The sequence below is a fragment of the Opisthocomus hoazin genome, chromosome 1 (genome assembly GCF_030867145.1).
Source record: "Opisthocomus hoazin isolate bOpiHoa1 chromosome 1, bOpiHoa1.hap1, whole genome shotgun sequence".
Taxonomy (NCBI): domain Eukaryota; kingdom Metazoa; phylum Chordata; class Aves; order Opisthocomiformes; family Opisthocomidae; genus Opisthocomus; species Opisthocomus hoazin.
The window spans coordinates 108,064,290-108,085,313 of NC_134414.1; the positions used below are offsets into that span (position 1 = coordinate 108,064,290).

General features: G+C 37.8%; 1 protein-coding gene across 5 annotated transcripts in view; it reads right to left on the reverse strand.

Annotated features, from left to right (window-relative positions):
* The window catches only part of ITSN1 (intersectin 1), a 141,444-nt gene that overhangs the window by 96,527 nt on the left and 23,893 nt on the right, over positions 1-21,024 (reverse strand). For 4 of the 5 annotated variants that reach the window (XM_075432445.1, XM_075432459.1, XM_075432452.1 and 1 more), the window contains exons 2-4: positions 12,538-12,597; positions 7,870-7,962; positions 5,761-5,824 (exon numbers count right to left, since the gene is read on the reverse strand). In XM_075432445.1, coding sequence (XP_075288560.1) covers positions 5,761-5,824; positions 7,870-7,962; positions 12,538-12,565 — 185 coding nt within the window. In that variant the 5' untranslated portion in view covers positions 12,566-12,597. Of the gene's footprint in view, positions 1-790; positions 864-5,760; positions 5,825-7,869; positions 7,963-12,537; positions 12,598-21,024 lie in introns of those variants that run through there. The other variant, XM_075432466.1, reaches the window with a different exon arrangement.

Consider the following 21,024-nt stretch of genomic DNA (forward strand, 5'->3'; position numbering starts at 1 on the left):
CAAATTGCACAGATGAGTGGGAGAAGTCTAGTGAAGGCAGAGAAGCCTCTCTCCTAGGGGTGTTAAGCAACAACAAGGACAGACTGCAACAGCTGCTAATGAAAAATGTCTATTTCAAAATGATAGGTATAGTTAACTTCTAGAAAACAGTTAAAAACTCAAAAGTAGGTGTCTCAGTTTTTTATGGAGGTTATCCATGTTCAGTTAATTCTGAAGCGAATGGTTTTCTCCAGACATAAAAATACTAAGAGTTTATTAGCTTCCATCATATCTTTCTGTCCACTGGCGTGTACGTACCACAAGCCACTATATGCATACCTACAAACAGAATGCATGTATGCAGTATGTAGTGCTTTTCCTTGTATATAATGAAACAGGTATAAACCTCAAAAAGACATGTTTCAATCTCTCTAAAATTTTCTCTAAATCAGAAACATCTGTATCAACTTAAAACTCCTGTAAAAAGCCCAAATTAATTTTGAATGAATTAATAATTTAACTATGACAACTAAGAATATCCACTCTATTTTTCAGCAATAGCGTGGAAGTGTCCAACAACATGCTGTAGGATTTTTGCTGCCTAAAATTATCAATCAGGCTTACAAGGAACAGTATTACTCGGTACATTTTGTTCTTCATATATCTTTTACTTTTCACAGCCAAAACAGTTCATACAACATCCATTAATCACCGTCTATAAATGGCGATGTTAGATTTCTAAAAGTCTCACTTGGGAGAAACACATGCTACAAGTACTACAAACTCAAAACACTCAAGAGGCAAAATGTACCTGGAGTGTTAGAATGTCACAAACTTAATGGCTACACGTATTTTCTGAAGTGCTCCCTTTCCTGTGTTTTGCACTAGAAAGTAAACCAACACACAGTGAATGAATACTCAGGGTAAGAAAGTCTCATTAGAAAATTACAGAGTATTAAGAACAATGGAAACCAGGAGCAGATAATTAACTTCATTTAATTGATGCTTACAAGCAGACACCACACCTTTTTGAAGGCAACTAAAGAAAATTCAAAAATATTCAACGTGGAAAACATGTGGGGTGTTTAATGAAAGTTTAGTTCAACACTTGCTTAGCCATTCTTCTGTCAGATGCCCAGTGGAAAAGGGCAGTAAAACCCAGGCTTATATAGCTAGCAAGCTGAGGATGTGCACAGGAACAAAGCTAGAGAAACTGATCTGGATAAACCTACTCTAGCAGATTTTTGACCGCAGTCCAAGCGGTCAGTAGTCCTCCCGAAGACAACTCATTCCTCAACATACGGAGAGGTCAGTCAGCTTCATAGTGACCAACTGGCATCAACAGCTCTAATAAATGTTCACAATGTTCCTTACATCTTCGCACTTAAGCAACATAATTACGCAAGTTATATTTATAGTAGTCTCATTTTTTCAACCTATGTGGCTACTACACCTGCAAATACTTTGATTTATAATATTTAAGTCTTTCCATTACTAAAGCACTGTGAGAGTTCCTCAACCCATCATATGCACAGCCATGAAAATGCAGTAAGAGTAAATACCACACTGTAAGCAACTTTGATTCTCCAGGCACTATTTACAAAGCGTACTGCTAGAACACAGCAAGTCTTTGCATTCTACATGAGAAAATATTCACTGTCCAGTAACAAGAAACTTCAATGTGCACCAGTCTCATTGCTTTAATTGAACTTCTATTCACGTAATCATCAGTAGCTTTTAATTTAACGTCTGACCTTCTGTTCAACTCATTTACTCTACGTCAGTGGCTTTGTTATTTAAATTAACAGCATGAATTTCAGTGAGAAAAATTATGTATACACTACAGAATTCGTATGCTTTTTTACTGCATGCTAACAAAAATCAGCTTTCATCTGACAAAATATTCAGTGCAAAGTTAGGACAAATTTCCATTTCTAATTACTGAACCTAGTGTCATGCTGTTAAATTACAGTGCTACTTATGAATAAACATCACCTCAAATGCAGTGTGGCTGACAGTAAACACTACCCGATTTCACTGTTCTGCTTCTAATGAAATTTGGAAGAATGTAGTGTCCCTAAATTTGTTTCATTTAAGGTCTGGCCGGAACCAGTGCAGAGCAGTAAATGGATTAAACATTGACTAAATATTTATCAAATTTTACAGAACAGGCCTGTGTTTGTAACAAGGGTTTTATAAAGATAATAGCTGCAGTGGGCCTCATCACAAGGCTAGGTTTCAGGTGCTGACAAAATTCTTCCCCTACAGATCTTTTCCTCCTCCTTTCTCTCCTCTTTTCTGCAGAATGCAAACACAACTTGATTATTTCTGCATTTATGAGGCTCAGAAACCGAGCCTGCACAGTTTTTTTCCACCAAATAAGCTTATGATTAGGCTACAAAACATCTATCCATGAAAACAGCACGGAGTGTTAAACCAAGGAAACCCCCTCGCAGTTCAGAAATCCTGGATTTATTTAGCTTTACATTCCCATATTCGATTACACAATCCCATACTGCATTATAAAACTCAGCCAAAATGGGAGAAAATAGGTCTTTAGAATCAGGCACTTAATCAATACATGTATAGTAAGAGTTACAACTCACAGAATTGCCACTCATAATCTTTCACTCCCACACGAACACAAATTTAAGAAGGTTGTAAGGGAAGCATATGTCTGAAACAGGCAAATCAATCAATGGCTTCAGTCTGTCCTGAAAAAATAAGTAACTCTAAATGCATGAAAAACAGATGGCGCTGATTATTTTAGTTCTCATTTAATTTCAGAGAGACAGGCTATACAGAAGATGCTTTTTGAGGCCACCATTCGTAAGGGCTTTAGAAGAAAGCCAGATTATTGCCTACTTAAAAACAGTTATCTTCCAAGTCACTGCAGTCTCAATTCAAAGCCTACTTAGAGTCTTCTTAATAGATTACCAGCTTGGCAGACTCCAAAGCTTGTAAAGGGCAGAACAGTAACAAAGTTGTCGTGGCAGACCATAATAATTCCACTAGTTTGCTCCACTGAGGTCCCAGAGACTTCTTTTTTCTTAAATCAACGATGAGTAGAAGGGACACAGGAACTGCCAATGCTAAAAAACATGGAGCTACTATTTTTAAGCAACATGAATTCTGAAGAAGCTTTGATTAGTAGCAGAAGTTAAAATAAGATACACTCCTTAGAGTCTCATCTTTGAAAACTACACCAACTGCAGAATATTCTCAAAGCAGCTCCTCGCGCAGAAAACCTTTAACTAGTACTTCAGCTAGCTAGCCAGCATTCCTTGAGGTTCTAGTGAAAATTATTTTTTCATGATACAAAAATGGCAATTCAGTTTTCATTAAAATTGAAACATAAGACAGCAAAAGTCCTTACACTGCTCACTTAGGCAAACAAAATTCTCTCACTCATGAGATAATACGTTTGGAAACTCATAAAGACAGAGGGCTTGCTTTTTCTGCAGAGAGCTCTGAAAGCAATATGGTCAAATACTCATTAGGCCAATCCCCTCTGCAGTTCCTTTCCCAGTTGTGTTTTTCTATACAAGAACTTCCATAGCCAACAAAACAGATGAAACTTTGTATTAGAATAAGCTTGTCTACATACAGCTGTAGGTAATCCTTTATGAAACAAATGCTAGGCTCCTACCTTGCAGACAGATTAATATGATCAACTGTATTCAAAGTAAGTAGACTCACTAAGAACAGGAAAACATTTCCAAAACTCAACATGCACACAATTCCGTATTTCTAGGATCAGAAAATTAATTTGAAGTGTTTTACAATTGCTCAAACTCAGAATAAAAACTTTCCTTCCTTAAAGACTGTTGTACCTCCTCTTCTCTCCCTCTAATAACCAGATGGTATTTAAAAAAAAAAATAAAACCCATCTATTCAAGAAATAAAGAATACTGATAGAAAAGAAGCTCTGTGCAGCTCATATCTGTCACAGAGATTCTGCGCTTATTACTCCAGAACTCCCCCTTCTATTAAAGTACTCGCATAACTATATCAATGTTAGTAGAGATTTAGACAGGCAACATTAAAATATTGCTATTAATCCACAAAGCAAGTATGCAACTTTGAGATGCCACCCCCAGGAGCTAAGACAAATACTGATTCACATTTTTCAACGCAATCTTGAGCATATTGTGATGTTCTTTGCAGGCTGTAAAGGACTTCTTGACACTAAACAGTTGAACATCTATTGTTTCTGTGGAATAGCAGCAATCTGTGGTAGGTTACAAGCAACCACTCACTGATAGATCAAAAGTTAAATCATTCAAGTTGTGGGAAAAGAAGTGCGTTTTCCTTTTTTTTTTTTTTTTCTTCCCCTTCTCTCTTCTTTTTAAGGGGTCTTACTACCACTATGCAACTATTTTCCTATTCGGTTATTCTATTTCCAACTGGGAATATACACAAGTGATCCAGATTTTTATTTAAATTTTTATTTTTCTTAATTCAGAGATGAACAAGAAATGAAGAAAGACACTAAGAAAGGGATTTTATGATTTATAAAGGCAGCATGAATAAGTTTTACTTCAACTTTAAAAAAATGTGCAAGTTTGGGTCTTGTTTCTATGACAACTGCAGAACTAGCGGAATGATTCCCTCCCTCTCAAAAGGCTGAAAAAAAGAATAATTCATAGCGGAAGAGATTTTTAGTCAGACTATTTACAACCGTTTAGTTTTGTTCACACCTATTTAAAGCTAATGCCTGTAGAAGAGGCATTTGGAGAAAGGATATCCTGTTTAAGACAAACTTCTCAATTAAGAGGCAAGAGAAGTTCTAAAGGGACATTTGAACTTTCACTGAGTCTCCAGCAAGTAAGATCACCAGATCAGATTTGATATTTGTACAATGAACATAATTTGAAAAGAAAATAAGCTATTTATTTAAAAGCCATGTAAATCCAGCCTCTCTTTCAGGCACGCGTATTCCCAAAGCAACTGTTTTTCTTGCAAGAAAATAACTCTCTTCTTTCTCCAGTCAGAACAAGATTCTGCCCTTAGAAGTCCTCACTACAACAAGGTTTGTAACTGCAATAAACTCCTCTTTCAAAGAGTTAACAACAGAGGAAAAGTTGCTGCTTTTACCCAATCTAGAATGAAAACAGTATTATTTCACTCCGTGTAGCACCAAAAAAGTTTTACCAGTAATATAATTAACATAAATGATGAATAAGTTATGCAAGTCAGCATGTCCAAGTCTGGCGGGGTCATATCATTTGGAGCAGAAACAATTATATGAAGAAACTAGCAGATCATAGAAATGTTTGTGATGTGTAATATACAGCAATTGAGATTTTGATCTGTCTAAACTCACCGAGTAATAGTAAAAATTTCAAGCTTTCAAGCTGTGTCTCCAGCTACAATGGAAATAGTCTATGCCAGTATTAATTCTTTTAAGAAATTTTGCGAGTCTTGCGCAGGCTCTTCCATTAGAAGATTTATAATACTAATTACTGTCCTTAATGATTATATTAGTACAGTTTTAATAAAGTTGAAAGCATTCAGTAATATGAAATTAGGATTGCAAATCACCAAATTCAAAACTGCCATTTGTAGAAGGATGGTTACTTCCAATAACTGAATAGTAACTTAAAAACTCAGCTAAAACATACTACAAACCATATTTGCCTTGTAGACTTCTGGAAAACACAGCGAACTAAAGTGATTTTAAACCCCAGAATGTGAAAGATAGTTACTATTCACATCTGTACCAGTAAATTTCACTCCGTGACATAACTGCTATTGTCCCATCCCCTCCCATATACTCACCATATTTGTGCTAACACTGGCTGAGGTAACCCAGATTGAAAAAAAAAGTTTCTAGCTTGATCACCTATAAAATAAATAGGACATCATTTCAGAAAATGCTAAAAATGTATGTAAGACGAAAAAGGAAATCATGAGTCAAAACCAGCTAAAACAGAAGTAACAGTAAAACCATAAATACTTAATGCCACATATACATAACACAGTATGAGATTAAAGCTTATTTTGTCATTTGTGAACCTACCAGGTATTTCCAACAAGCACATACTTTTTAAGTCTGTAACAGTCAGCACCACATGAAGTCAACTGGCCATAAACATTTAGAGCAATGGGAAACTCATGGTTCACAGTAATGGCTCTGTTAGCAGGAATCATATGCCTTGTGAGAAAAGGAAAAATTTTTTCTTCCAGAGAAAGTATGTATCTTGGATTTTTTGGAAGTACAATGGTAGTCAGACAGCAAAAACTAAATAAAATGGTCTTTACCCTGATGTGAACCTGATAAGCCACCATTAAAGAAAGCAATGGCATATTTCAAAGTCAATTTCCAACTACCAATTAAAAGTAAGGATAACAAAACAATTACAAAAGGATTAGGCACTTGGAAATGTTGTGGCCTGTAAAGGAAAGTTGCAAATAGACTAGAAATAGCACTAAATATCACAGGAGGTCAATAAAAACAGTAGTATTTTGTACCGTATCATGTAACAGGAGCGGAAACAATCAAATTGTATACTCGGAGGCACGTATGGCTGTGATGAGACTCTCCTAAGAATCCAATTCTGATTTCACAATCTGGAAATCCTCTTTATGTATCAGACAAGAAAGGTAAAACACTTCTAAACCTTTCACTTCAATTGAGCATCAGAGTTTAGACAACACTAAAGGAAATTAAATGCAACAAAAGATGCTAACAAAAAAGCAAGGCTCCTACTGACTTTAAAACCAATGCAAATTAGTAGTGTTCAATGAAAATTTAGTAGGAACAGTGGGATTCCTTTACTTACAGCTTTGCTTCCCACAACTTAAATCAATTTTGCCATTTACACTTTCTAAAGAGATCATCCACGCCAATTTCACTAGTTTAAACAATCAGTTTCTGAAACAGATTTCAGTTAAACTGATACATCTTTATTTAAAACAGACTTCTTAATCTATTAGTATGTTAGCATGCTGGATTGACCTCAGGCAGAAACTAAGCACCCAGCCACTCACTCACTCCCCTCCTCCTAGCAGGATGGGGAAGAGAAGAGAGAAAGCAGAAGTGAGAAAACTCAGAAAACGCATTGCTCATGATAAAGACAGTTTAATAAGTGAAAGAGCAGAAAAAACCCCAAAGTGATGCAAAGGTAATCACTCACCACCTCTCTCAAGCTCAGTCTCTGAGCAATAGCTAACTTGGAAGACAACAGACCCCTCCCAGTCCTCGCTGAGCATGGTGGTACAGGATAACCTTTTGGTCACTCGGGGTCAGGTGTCCCTGCTGTGTCTCCTTCCCAACTTCTTGCCCACCCTAAGCCTACTCACGGGGGAAGGGCGGGGGGGGCGGGAAGTGCAGAGTGAGAAACAGTGAAAGCCTTGAGACTTTGTAAGCACTGTTCAGAAATACCCAAAACGTTGACATGTTATCAACACTGCTTTAGTCACAAATCCAAAACACAGCACCACACAGGCTGCCATGAAGAAAGTTAAATCTATCTCAGCCAGACTCAGTACAGTGAGTCAAATTCATTGAGCACATTAAGGCACTATAAATATTACCCATCATCAGGGTGATTCCATGTCCTGAATTCAAACTCGACAATTTGCAAGTCCCAGCTGATTCTAAAATTATTTATAACTGTGGCTCTATAAAGCAGTTCTATTGGGTAATCTTACTTACAGAAAAATCAAGTGGCATAAACCAGGTATATAGCTGGCAAATACCAGAAAATATCAGAAAAGATGAGGTTGATGTGGTGAGGCATCTGAGAAATGGGATATAAAAATTAGTAAGATCTGTTCAATTTTTTACATTCTTATGCCCAAATGTCTCCCAGGCAACTCTATATATTTAGGCTCGTTAGTTAAGATTCAATTAAATGAAATTAGAAGTGAAAATTACTTCATTACCAGTGATAAATCCAGATGTTGGTTTCAGACTATGGAACTGTTGATCGTGTTTAGCTCTCTCCTCCACAGTAATAGCCCAGATATCCAGGTTGCCTAGTTCAATAGAAATGGAGAAATAAAACTAAGAAACATTATCTAAAAATGAAATTATTTTTATTTCTGAGTGTAATTATATCATATCATACCGGATCTCTGAAAACAACATACACACAGAAGCCATTCATCCTAAATTCATAGCTGAAAGCTCCATCAATCCTTAGATAGCCAGTTAGGACTTACGAATTTACCAGAACTGTTAGCAAATTAAGATGACCGCTGAGCACTGATTCACTTATCTGGCTCCTACAAAAATTTAAGTTACAACCAGCCTACACAAAGCATAATTAAACTTACAAATGGGCTATTAAAAAACATCAGCATACCAGAGGATACAATGCAGAAAGTTTGTAACACTAGATATTTAGGGGTTGGGAGGTCATTTGCCTCTCAGAGCATATACAGCTGAAATGTACACTCTTTGACTGAAAAGGCACCTCAGATAATCAGTTATGTTCTATGTAGTTTTGTACTATTACAAGAGAAGAACTCTCCTTACTTGTCTAGAAAAAGTGCGATTCAACCAGACAGTCAGTATTTTTCACAGACAACAACAGCACAGGAAAGCGTGCTCCTCATTATTCTGAGAATGAGAAATCTAAGTAGGAACATGTTACACAGACCAGATTCTTCACACCATGTTCATAAACTGGAGATTAATATTTAGTTTATGTTGAGATTTACTACCCTTCTACAGTGCCATGCTTCCACAATGCTGTCTCTAGTTCTACCTCTATTTTTGCAGCAGCTCCTCTCCTCTCTCTCCCTCTCCCCTTGCAGACACCTCATTCACGTCCTTCACATTATTTGTACTCAGAGCAAACCTATCTCAACTTCCACTTGATACCTCCAATGAACTCCCTAACACTGTGTTTCAGGTTTGTCTCAACTGTTTCTAACCAGCAAAAATCATTATTTCAACATTTGTAGAAGTACATTGCGCTGACGCACCTTTCTGTAACTCCTACTGCATAGGAATGTAATGATATGATGGCATCTAAATTAATGGAATCACTGTTTTATTGAAGTAATATTAAAAGATAAAATGTAGACTTGCAGAAAAATAAAGAGGAGATCTAGCATTGACTCTGTCTCAGCATTAAATTCTCAGAGATTAAATTTCAGGTAATAAGGTCCACAAATATTTACAGCAGTATTTCAAACTGTTTGCAGGCTGAGGCAGAACCAGACTCAGCAGTTATGAAGAACATGAGAATTTCCTGCCTCCTGAATTTCTGCTATTTAAAATCTACTTCCATGTGGCAAAATGTACTTGGAGAGAAACGGAAATGGACAAGCGGGAGAACAGCATTCCTTTGAACGGCAGATTTCATTAACGAAAGAAAAGCTACATTCTTGGTAAAAAAATTGTCATCTCAGTTTCAGGTAACCTATGCATTTCTAGACGCAGACAGGCTAATCATACATAATTCAAAGAAAAGACATTTTAAGATTAGTCAAAAAAGTCCCAGAATTTCAGTGACTAAGCTCACAGAGGCACTATAAACAGATTTCATAGCTGTGCTCCCTGTCTGGATGAAACCGGACTCTTCCCAAAACACAATGTTTCACATAAGCAATTATGTCCTCCATCTTCTAATGAACTCCTGACAGGAGGAAAGGAATGGTGTTCATTAGACTTTGTGACCAATACGCAGACTAGACCAAGTAGGAGCAGATTAACATCTCCCTATATTGGAAACATGACTACTCCAGCCTAAGATCCTAAGGCTGGATGTGGTAGCTTACACAAAGAGGGAGAATTTCTTGAATATAATGCAGGGAGGGAAAAAAAAAAGGGGAAAAAAAAACCAACACAAAATTTGCAATGATACACTGGCTTGTTCTCTCCCAATTTGAGGTATGTATGACTCGCAGTACCAAAAAAACCCCACAAAAAAAACACCAACAAAAAAAACAAATCCCAAAACACACAACAACAAAAACCCCCAAAGCAGCTCTTCCTATCTTTCCACAAAGAAGGCAATAAAACCCAGAACTAAACACTCTTATGGCACGAGGTAATTAAAAATGTATTCTATTAACTATTTCAAAACAAAATTTGTTGATTTCTTCTGTGGAGTCCCTGTAACTAGAAAAATGACTGTCAGTATTCACTCTTCCAGATGGAGATTTGCTTGGTATCGAAACAGTAAATCTCCTTTGTGGGATATGAACATCAAAAAAGCCGATTTTAAACCAAGCAAGCCAAGTGGCCTCTTCAGTCAGAAAAGTATGACTAGCATCTCTGGCATCACTTTGTTTCCATCTTTTGTTACTTGACGAAACAAGGCATATGGAAGGGCATGAAGCAGCATCTTACCCAACACCAAGACATTATTCATGGTTTCAGATCATAGATGCCAATAGAGAGGCTGTGGAGCTTTTCAATGTATTTGGATATAAAGGAGATGGTCACCAAACCACAAAATTGACTCATAAGCAATCTATTCTTGAAGCCCTCTAACCACTTTTTCTTCTACATGGCTTAGCAATCACTTCATCTTTTCTTTAGGTAGTTAAAATGAGCAGTGTTCTGGAATGAGTCACCCCAATTTAAATATCGGGTGCTGTGCTGTTTCCATACCCATTTCCCAAGCTGACTTGAAAGATTCTTTAAAAAGAAATGAAGGGAAATAAGAACAGAAACATCATTATTGGTATTCACAAGAAGAGGGATACCAGATACCGCACAGTTGGAGTGAGGGCTCTCCCAAGATGGAGACTGCATAAATCTTCTCCTCTGCACCTTCTTTGGTGACTACAGGTAACAGAAAATGTTGCATTCTCGAAAGGATGATAAACATCCCCACAAAAATCGGATTTTTCTTTATACCATTTGTTTCCTCTTACAACAATCTGAGACTTCGCCGTCATTCTTCTAAGAGGAGGTACGATGCTACTTGGTAGACTTGGTTCAAGTATGAATATCATAACAAATTTCCCTCACACTGCATTAGAGATTAAAGATATGCCAGAAACTACATAAACATGTGGCTGATTTCAACCTCCTCTTTGCAGGGCAGTCAGATGAGAAAAGCTGTCTGAGAAGAAACAGTGAATTCCTTCCTTCCTAAAGTCACGTACTAGAGTTACCAGGATCCTGGACAACAGATGCGAGATCAAATGGAAATACACAAAGTTGAAAAAAGAAAGCTGCTATCCATCTGTAATACAGTAAGAACTCTCTGAAGATGGTAGAGTGCTTTGAAGACAAGACATCCATTAAGAACGTATGCGAAGCACAGCCCTAACTCTAAACAAAAGGAAATACTTCAGTCTGAATAAGCAGATTTCATTCACATCGTGACTTCTCTTAGATTGTGAAAATCACAGTGAAATTAAGCTATTCACAACTTTTTACGTGATCTGAAAAGGTATCCTACATGAAACTGTCCACCGAGTTTCTTTGATCAAAGGTTTTGGTGGCCAGTTTCACTCCGAGCTGGAGAAAGTCTGGCACCAAACAAGCTTTAATTCCAGAGGGTTGGACTTAAAGATAACTGAGACAACGAATAGCAGCTTCCAACCATACATTTGTTCTAGCTACCATGTGCAAAGAGATGCTTCTTCTGTTGTGCTTCACAGACTTTTTCAGAGTAGCAGAGATTGCATCCACCCAATTGCGGTTTCTCTAAGGACATACTCCGAATAACATGAGTGTTTCCTGAAATCTTCCACTGAAACACGAACATTAGATACAAATTTAGTTCCTAGCCATATTCGATTCCAAAAACTAGACTTTCATATATATTTATATACACTTTTGTGTGTACGCACATTTACGTGTATATACATATGCACAAAGGTACATATGTACACAACAAGGAACATCTCTGCATCTCTAGAGAAAAGCCCCTAACAGATGCAACATTTAAGTGGAACCAAACTAGTTACTAGGTCTCAGCACTGAAACTTATCTTCACAATCTTTCTTCAGGTCAGTTGCAAAACTGGGCTCAAAAATGTATTTCAAGTGAATAGCAAAAAGTAATGTCTCTACTGCACTACCAGGGCCCTTCCTGATCTTTCAAAAAGACTGAAGTTCAGATGCTATACCCGCCCCTGTTATAAATGCAGAGCTAAAGAATGTGGCACCTTTGTTCTAAGCTAAACATGGGTTATGGGACAATGAGGAAAACAAATTTGAAGTGATAGCATCCAAAGGCATCTGCTGTACTTTTTAGCAACTATAAAGTCCAGGAATCCTCAAAGCAAAAGCATATCCACTTCTTAGCCACAACTAGTGCAGAACGAGGCTATGCCCTACCGCCAGTGGCTGAGTGGCCTGGATCTGCTCTACGGTTACAAACTGTAGGAATGTAATGGATCATTGCACAAAGAAAAGGGATACAGCACAGTTTTTCTGTCTGACTCTGAGATGTCTCTGCAAAATTTCATGTGTGTTCTCTAACAAGTCTGCAAAAACATGACAAATCAGATAAACTATCATCTCAGAAAGACACACTACCCATAAACAAACACTTCCATACAGAACATATTCGGAAAGCAACAGATTTCTGCAGAGTTTTTGCATATAAGAATATTTCAGAATACACTACAAACAACTTACCCCCAAAAGGTGTTGGAAACTGAGCCATGGTTCTGTCACCTTTAGCTTGTTAACAGATGCCTGCAAAAGAAAAAACAAAACAAAAAAACCAAACAGATAATTAAACAGTTAGGGTATCTTCCATCTTCTATATACTTTCTGTACCACCATATAATTAATTAGTACAGCAAAAATCAAGTCAACGAAGAAGCAGGATCATATAAATACTACCTGGAAGAACCGTCACTTACAAGAGAACTAAATGTGTCACTCTTTGCACTACCCTATGCATCCCTGAGTGCATTTTCATACTAGCAAACAGCTATATTTCAGTTCTGTTTCAAGAATGTCCTCAAAAACAATTTTCATTTATAAATAATCAGTGATGTAATAAAGAACAGAGTTAAGTCAGCCACAACAGACAAGATCTCGGTGACACTGCTCAAGGTTGCATTACTTTACCGAGTGTGAGAGCTCTGCTCCTGCTTAAGAGCAAAATTGGCTCTATTTCCAACTGTTGAAAACATACAACGTCGTCAGCGATCTGTTTTTTATTCCTGACAGAAAAATTCACTAAATGCACTGTCTTGCTTAGAGTTCCTTTGTTTTAAAAAAAGTACACTAAAAAATGAAACTAGACTTCAGGACTGCTTTACTCCCAAACTAGCCCAAAAATTTAACAAGCACATCTGACTGGACAAAGTGATCAAGGTGGCATTGCAAGCAAAAATATGTTAGTTGGTGGGAGATATTCTTAAGTTAGCACTGCCTGCTTTTCCAAGAAAAGCAATCTACACAGTCCAGAAATTTAATCTTTAAAGAAAAAAGGAAAAACATTTTTCTTACTTCACACAAAGACTGACACGAACTGCCTGAGCCAAGAGGACAATAGCTAGCAACAGAGCCACAAAACAATGAAATAGCAGCCTCTTGTCCTGCTAGATTCCACTCATGTTTTCCCAGCAACAGGAGAAAAGCAAAAGGAAACAGAATCAGAAGAATAACTTAGACTGCTTGAACAGCAGCAGAAATTTATCAATATCACTAAGAAAAGGCATTAACTTGCATCAACAATTTCCTTTTGTCTGAATCTCTTGTTTGCTCCCCTCCCCATCCCCCTTTCACACTTCCCACATACTCTTCTGGCTTCCAACTTGGGAACCTACTATATATATACACTCCACAGATGTCACTGCAGAAAAACCCACAGCACTTTTGTAAGCCAGTCTCCCCATTAGTTGTAATTTAGAGAACTATGAAAAAAATACTAAATTTTTTTATCATAATTTGGCAGAGCAATCAAGCATGGTACATGACTCAGAAACCTTCTTCCAAATGCCAGGTAAAACAGCCGATACTGATTTCATGCACAGCAAGCATTATCTCAAAAATTTAAATTCACATGCATACTGATACAGTATTTTCAGGATAAGCTACCTTAGTCGTACGCACATTTATGCATATATAGTATATGCACATATAGTATAGCACATTTCTTCAGTGCTATAAGATCAGCACTTTAATCTTTGCTTATGTTTTCTTATTGTACTCTGTTGCAGCCAACACCTCTATTATGCTTCTATTGTTTTTAAAACTGCAAGCAAACCCTAGGAACAACAACAACAAAAAAGCTCTTCTCTGAACTTTCGCGCCTGCACTCTTGAATATTACAGCACACACTGTTTTTACACTCGAGTGTCAAAGAGGTAACACGAGAGAGACCAGCAGAACACAGATTCTCTTCCTACTTCAATTTCCCAGAGTATGCAGAAGGACAGGAAAAGCACTTGGGGCAGCAACAGGAGGACAAGAGACTTGAAAAGGAGAACTAGAGAGTGGGTTGGGTTGGGGTGGTGGTGGTGTTTGTTCTGTTTGGGTTTTTGTTGCAAGCTAAGAGATCTTAAATATTGTAAATACTAGGACAGAAGAGTGTATAAAAGGATAGCAAGTGTTTAGCAATTTAAGGGAGGATACTCCTCCACAGATTACTAGTACTCCAAAGGAATTGGTAGTTTATTCCTCCTTTACCTTGAACACATCAGAAAGAGGGAAAAGAGTGGTAAGTCTCAAGCCTAGTCCTGTGCTGGATGCCAACAAAAGCATAAAACCATTCTAAAGAGTTTCTGGAGAAGGTGGGGGGGAGGGAGAGGAAAGAAAAAAACAAAAGGGAGTTACCAGTAAGTAGATTAAACAGTGATGGGTAAAATGGAAAAAAGGAGCAGAAAGTTATGTTTAAACTTGACAGACTGAAAAACAAAATAAAGCAGACTGCAGAAAGACATACAATAGGAGGTAAACAGAGGGAGAGTAAGATAACTTACTTCAGTAAGAGAATACTTTGTTTGCTGTTTATTGCTAATGTAACACTGAACGTCCATAACCAGATGTTTCGTTTTACATGCCCAAGGTGACACCAGGCGCCCTAACTATGCAGGAGTTAGCAGCTGTGGACAGTTGATTCCAACAGCTCAGGGTTTGTTATATATGAAAATATAAAAGAGATCAGGAATTTCACAGCATTCCAATACTGACTTCATAGCTTTTTGTTTAAGTGTCAAAGGGCTGGAGAACCTGCCCTGTGAGGAAAGACTGAAGGAGTTAGGTGTTTTCTCCCTGGAGAAGAGAAGGCTCAGAGGGGACCTCACCACAGCAGTCCAGTACTTTATGGGCAGCTACAAACAGGACAGGGGCTTCCTCTTCACAGGAGCCACATGGAGAAGACATGGGGCAATAGGTATAAGCCACACTGGGAGAGGTTTCACCTCAATATGAGAAAGAGATTTTTTACAGTGAGAACAGTCGATCACTGGAACAACCTCCCCAAGGATGTGGTAGAGTTCCCATCAGTGGAGGTTTTCAATATGCAGTTGGACAGGGTGCTAGATAATCTCATCTGGCCTCCTTCTTCGGTGAAAGGCTGAACCAGATGATCTTTTGAGGTCTATTCTGACCTGGGCTGTTCTACGATTCTGTTTTTTGTGTTGAAGATCTCTGGGACGGAGATCAGGTATTACTTACCCCAAAAGCATCTGGCATAGTCATTATATTATAAATTTATCATATATTTGTGTATTATTGGAATGGAAATACAAGCACTGACATTTCAATTTGCAACATTATTTTGAAATAGTAGTAAGTTGTTCTAGATCCGCATTCATCGTACCCTAATCTCTACTGGTTCCATAACAGCATTAACTTCTCTGCCATCCTTGTTCCTCCTGACACTCCTAACAAGAAAGGACACACAGTGGGTCAAAACAAAAATTATATAGGAACCAACTGAACAGAAAGCTGACAGAAAAACAGAATGGGTAAACTGAGCTCTGTCATTCCCTTCAGGAAAGCAATAACTTCTCTCTAACTAACTACTGACACTAATATTTGTAGGAAGTCAGATATCAGCAATTTTTTGAACTCTAACAAATTCAATTGACATTGACCAATGAGTTCAGAAATTATTCAAGCAGGAAGAAGACACAATAAGGGGAACCACAACTGCACTGTCAGTCAATCATATGCACCATTTCCTTAGAAAGCCAGCCCAAAACTCTTACTGTAAGCAAAATTATGCTAGTAATGAACTGTTAAATAACAGTCTATACAATAGTTTATTTTCTGCAAGAATCAGAAGATGCAATGGATATTTTAGACTGCTGTTAGAAAGAACAATAAAGAACATTGAGGTACTCACTTTCGCTTGTGCACAAAAAAGCTTAAGCCATCACCGCACTGAGACTTGACGAACAGATCCAATATTAAACACTTCCTTCTAAAACACATCACTTAATCTATAAAAAACAGAGATCTGTCTAATCTACACACAATATAAACCACTAAACACTACAATCATTCACAAGCTCTGTACTTCCCAATTCTCCAGAAAAGGCATACACACCAGCTTTCAAACTTGCAGTGTGGTACCCACATCAAGCATTTTGCATGCCCTCTCCCCAGAAAGGTCTGTGCAGCACCAGAACACATTTGTGCTCTTAGGTCAGTGAAAGCAGGGTAGTGAACAAATGATGTTCCAGTAGATCAATAATTTGCAAATGCACACAAGACCCATTATACATATCTGCTCTCTGTAATTCTTTTCTGCTCAGGATTATTATACCACATTGTTATGAGCAGGCAGAAAGGACGATGGTTGGGAGCATCGTTCTAGTTTCACTCAACATGTACTGTGCTCAAAGGTTCTACCTCCCTGTCACTTGGGAGGTGGAAAGCCCACAAAGCCTGGGAGTGAACATTTCCAGCAACAAAAGTGAGGAAAGGGAGAGTGCTATCTCTCAGAAACAATGGAGTTGCTAAGACCAGGTGAGCCTATGTTTTTCAGCCTGAGGACCAATGCTGTTTCTTAGAGGTAAGGAGACGGACAATACATGGAGGCAGGTTCTCAGTCCTTATCATCTTCCACTGTGGCCATCCTACTGGAATAAACACAATCCTTCCATCCATGATCTCCCAAGGACTTCACAGCACAACAAGGCTGTCCCCAGGCCTAAGCATGCGGGAGGATGAAATGTCATACTGGCACACGGTCATACAAGTGTAGAACAAACATCAGTACTAAGGCGTTCAGACAGGCACAATTTTTACATTCTGTACAATTAGAACTTTCATAATCTACACACACACACACGCACGCACGCACACGTACTCTTTTAACATTCTGATCCTTAAACTTAAAGGAGGGCTTTCTTGGCTAAGTTATTCGTATAAAGGTAAAACTGAAACACATACAGAGACTAACTCCATACGGACATAAGCCCAGATCATATCTAAATTTCAGTACTGACGTCCTCTAAGTTTTTACCTTGAAAAAATGATCAGGTTGAAAACAACTACACTAACAACACTTATGCATAAAAGTCAGACGTCTGAAGACTCCTTCCACTGCATATTATATATGGACTTCAACAATGTGGCTCAAAATTTTCTTACAGTTTCTATTTAAAGTTATCTATGCTCTTCTGAGTACATGTTTACACAGAAAACTGCAATAAAGCCATAAGAGGTATAAGTTCAGAGCAGTTTAGCTATTTCAGTGTTATGTGTCTTTACATGGACAAGTGTCACACGAAAAAGATAACATATTTGTTTTCCTTAAAATGCAGTACAGCATTTCTATTCCTAAACAATCATTCACAAGATAATATGGGCATACAATTCAAGAAGTAATTCCTGAGGCAACTTATCAGTCACCTTCCTCCTCCTACACGAAAAAAAAGAAACAAAACCAACCAGATAAAAACCCCACATCCTCCTCGTATCCCAAATTATGACAAAATATGCCCAAGCAGGATGTCATGTGAGAGTATCAAAGACCAACAGCAGTTTTTTTTGTTTTCCCATGTCACATGGGAAAGCCTTTAGACTAGTATTAATAAAAGCACTCTGATAGTTTCAGCAAAGCCTGGTAATTTTAGATAGACATTGGGAAACAAACAATTTGAGACATTCATGTACGTTTCAGTCTTGCTCTCTGGAGATCAGATCATTAATACAGTTACCAGCTTCAGTCAACTTTTCAGAGTTTCTGCTCTTTACGGGAATGACTTCTAAATGTAAAAACCTTCACAAATGTGAAGTTCTACTGTTTCTTGTATTTTTTGTCAAGCACACAAATAAGATTAACAAAGCTAATCATCATTGTAAATGTTTTTCAATACCTGTGGCAATGACCAAACTGCTGAGAAGGTCACTTCTGCATTCACAGTATCTACCTTCTGCTATGGGGAAAGGATAACCTGACCACAAAAGAAGCAAAATCACTGTAAACCCACCAAGCAGGCAACAAGTGCAGTAGCAAGGCACTCATCTCTTTTCTCCACTCTCAGTCAGAAGACAGCTCAAGAGTCTAACAAATAAAGAACCCCTTACTTCATAAAAACAGGAAAAATGGAGACATTTATCAATGTAATGGAGACATTTATCAACAACTGTGGTGGAAGCCCCAGACTAACAGCAAAAATGGTGTTTCTGCGTATAAAAAGTCCTCAAGCAGTTAAGGACATTGTTTATTTTCTTGCCATGGCACTGTCACTTTATCTTGTTCGGTCACGTAAGCTTTAAGTGTTTCTGCAGGAAAGCCCTCCACAACTACTTCCACAGGAACTACCAGGATTTTGTCCATTATTGCTGAAATACTACGTAACGAACACACTGTCCAAACCACATTTTATTACTTCAGGACCTTAGGGTCAAAGTTCAAGGGGATGGTTATGAAGAACATTGTTGCTGAAATCAGACCTATACCACTCAAAATTCTCAGACAAGTTAAAGATTCAAACAACAGACTTTTTTGCCATCCAGATTAACAGCTGGCTTGCTGTTTCCCACAATTTGTCTTTCATCAAAACAGTACTGAGTTTTCCAGGCTATATTAACTCATTCACTTCTGGGTGAAGGTATTTCTAATTTCTTTAACTGACATCTAAATATTAATAGTAGTAATTTTTTTTAACCCGAGCAAAGTGCTCAGGAATTGTCTTTAACAAACATACAAGATCCTTTCTTCAGAGAGAATTCAGAGATTAATTCCTTGAAAATTTAGTCCTTTTCTTCTTCCGATACATGAGAAGCAATTAGATAACTGGTTATTGGTATTAATATCACCCCTTCTGAAGCAAACAAGAACGACATTCTCCATTTCACAGCTGGGGAAACTATGGCAGGAAAGCATTCTAATTCCTGGTAAAAGTTAATAGTGTAACTTGGAACACAAACCTAACTCAGTCTGATCACGAACCACGAGAACATATTTTACACGTGGGTATTACAAGCAGCAAAGAAACTAAATGATAAGGTTGGAAATGAGAAGTTAAAGAACAGGACATCTTCCAGTGTCATTACATCCTGCATCTTCATCCATGTAAGAAATGTTGCTGATGACTACATATTACCGGCAGTACTCAAACAGCTCCCAAGCACTATAGGGTAATATATTTCAGGATAGTACGGGCTACAGAACCAAAGCAATAGTCTTTCCCTTAAGGAGTTCCCAGTTTAATGAAATGGAATGAACATTAGAAGGAAAGCAAGCAAAGGCTGCAGTGATAAGACCATTTTGTTGTATAGTCTAGCTAGCACAATTTGAATGGCTGTTTCTAACCTTGTACATGCACGGGTTGTTTTTAATCTTGACAGCATTTCACCAAGTAATTCCAGTACTAAGTGAACTGTGACTGAATTACAGTATCTTTTTACAGAGATGGCTGGCTTTCATTTTAAAAGATTAAACATGATGGAAAATCCACTGCATTACACAATTGTTTCTAAAACCCTTATTAAGAAATAAGTATCTTGTTTTATTTTCACTTCAATATTTGTTGACTTCATTCTGAATCACCAGCAGGAATCCTCACAACTTCCACTTTTTCTTTTTAGCTGTCTTTACTTACAGAGGTGTGGTAATAAGTGGCCTTTTTTTTTTTTTTTCATTTTGTTAAAAAGTTTTATTAACACAATTGCAGTTGGCAAGTTCTGACTTCTCCTCCTTCAAAACAAGTTCTAAAACTAAAAAAAGAATTACAGTTAGGAATACGTCCCACACCTACAAGATAGCCTTAACAGTAGACTGGCATTAACTTCAAGAATGATTCAGTAAGGAGGACAAGGAAATGCATGATATCACTGCTAGATATGAAAGTACTGTGTCCTCTTAGACCCTCAAAAGTCTATTTTGTTTCAAAAAGACTAACTTAAGCAGTGATCTCAACTGCCAGTAAGTAATGGTTTATAGTTATACCAAATACTAACAGAATTAGATAAAGCAGATTGGTTCTACTATTTACATTACATAAAACGAAGACAGTCATGCTTTATTTCAGAACTGTTAATCTGGCTGTCTCCATGGCTCAAGGATCACTAAGCAATGGCACTTAGAAGACACACTCGGAACAAAAGAGAAAAGCAGCCAAAGCCTGGAGTCACTTCTATTTCACTATGCGTTTTTCCCTTACCAGATTTCTAATCATCTCTCCAGTCCACCTAACAACTAACCTTGTTTCTTCCTTTACTGCCTCAGCAAGAATAGCCCAACTACAGAATAATATGATTAAGCTTTTTTTTGCAAATTAACCCTTTCCTTATTCCTACATCAACCAGCACAGAACAACTGCTTCCACTCCCCCTTGGACCACCTCCTACAGTGAGATGTGCATTGCTATATTACTTGCAAGTAAAGAAGGTCATGTAAAAACACCAGGGAGCAGCTGACAAATATCTTCCCCCACTTTCTTGCAGATTCCTATTACACCACTCTGCGTGAACTCTCCCACTTTCACCATACTGGTCCAGTACTGATGCATCATTTTGATATATCATTGCTACTTACCGTCACTGCAGCTAAAGCCACCCTAACTGCAAGTAATCCTTCTTCATACACATGCATGAGCTCAGAAGCGACAGTGGAGTGGAAATGGTGGACACGTGAGCTGTGTTTTCAGTCACAGGACTGAAAAGCAAAGAAATTACAGAGACACTTTAAATCGTCTCTTAACGTTC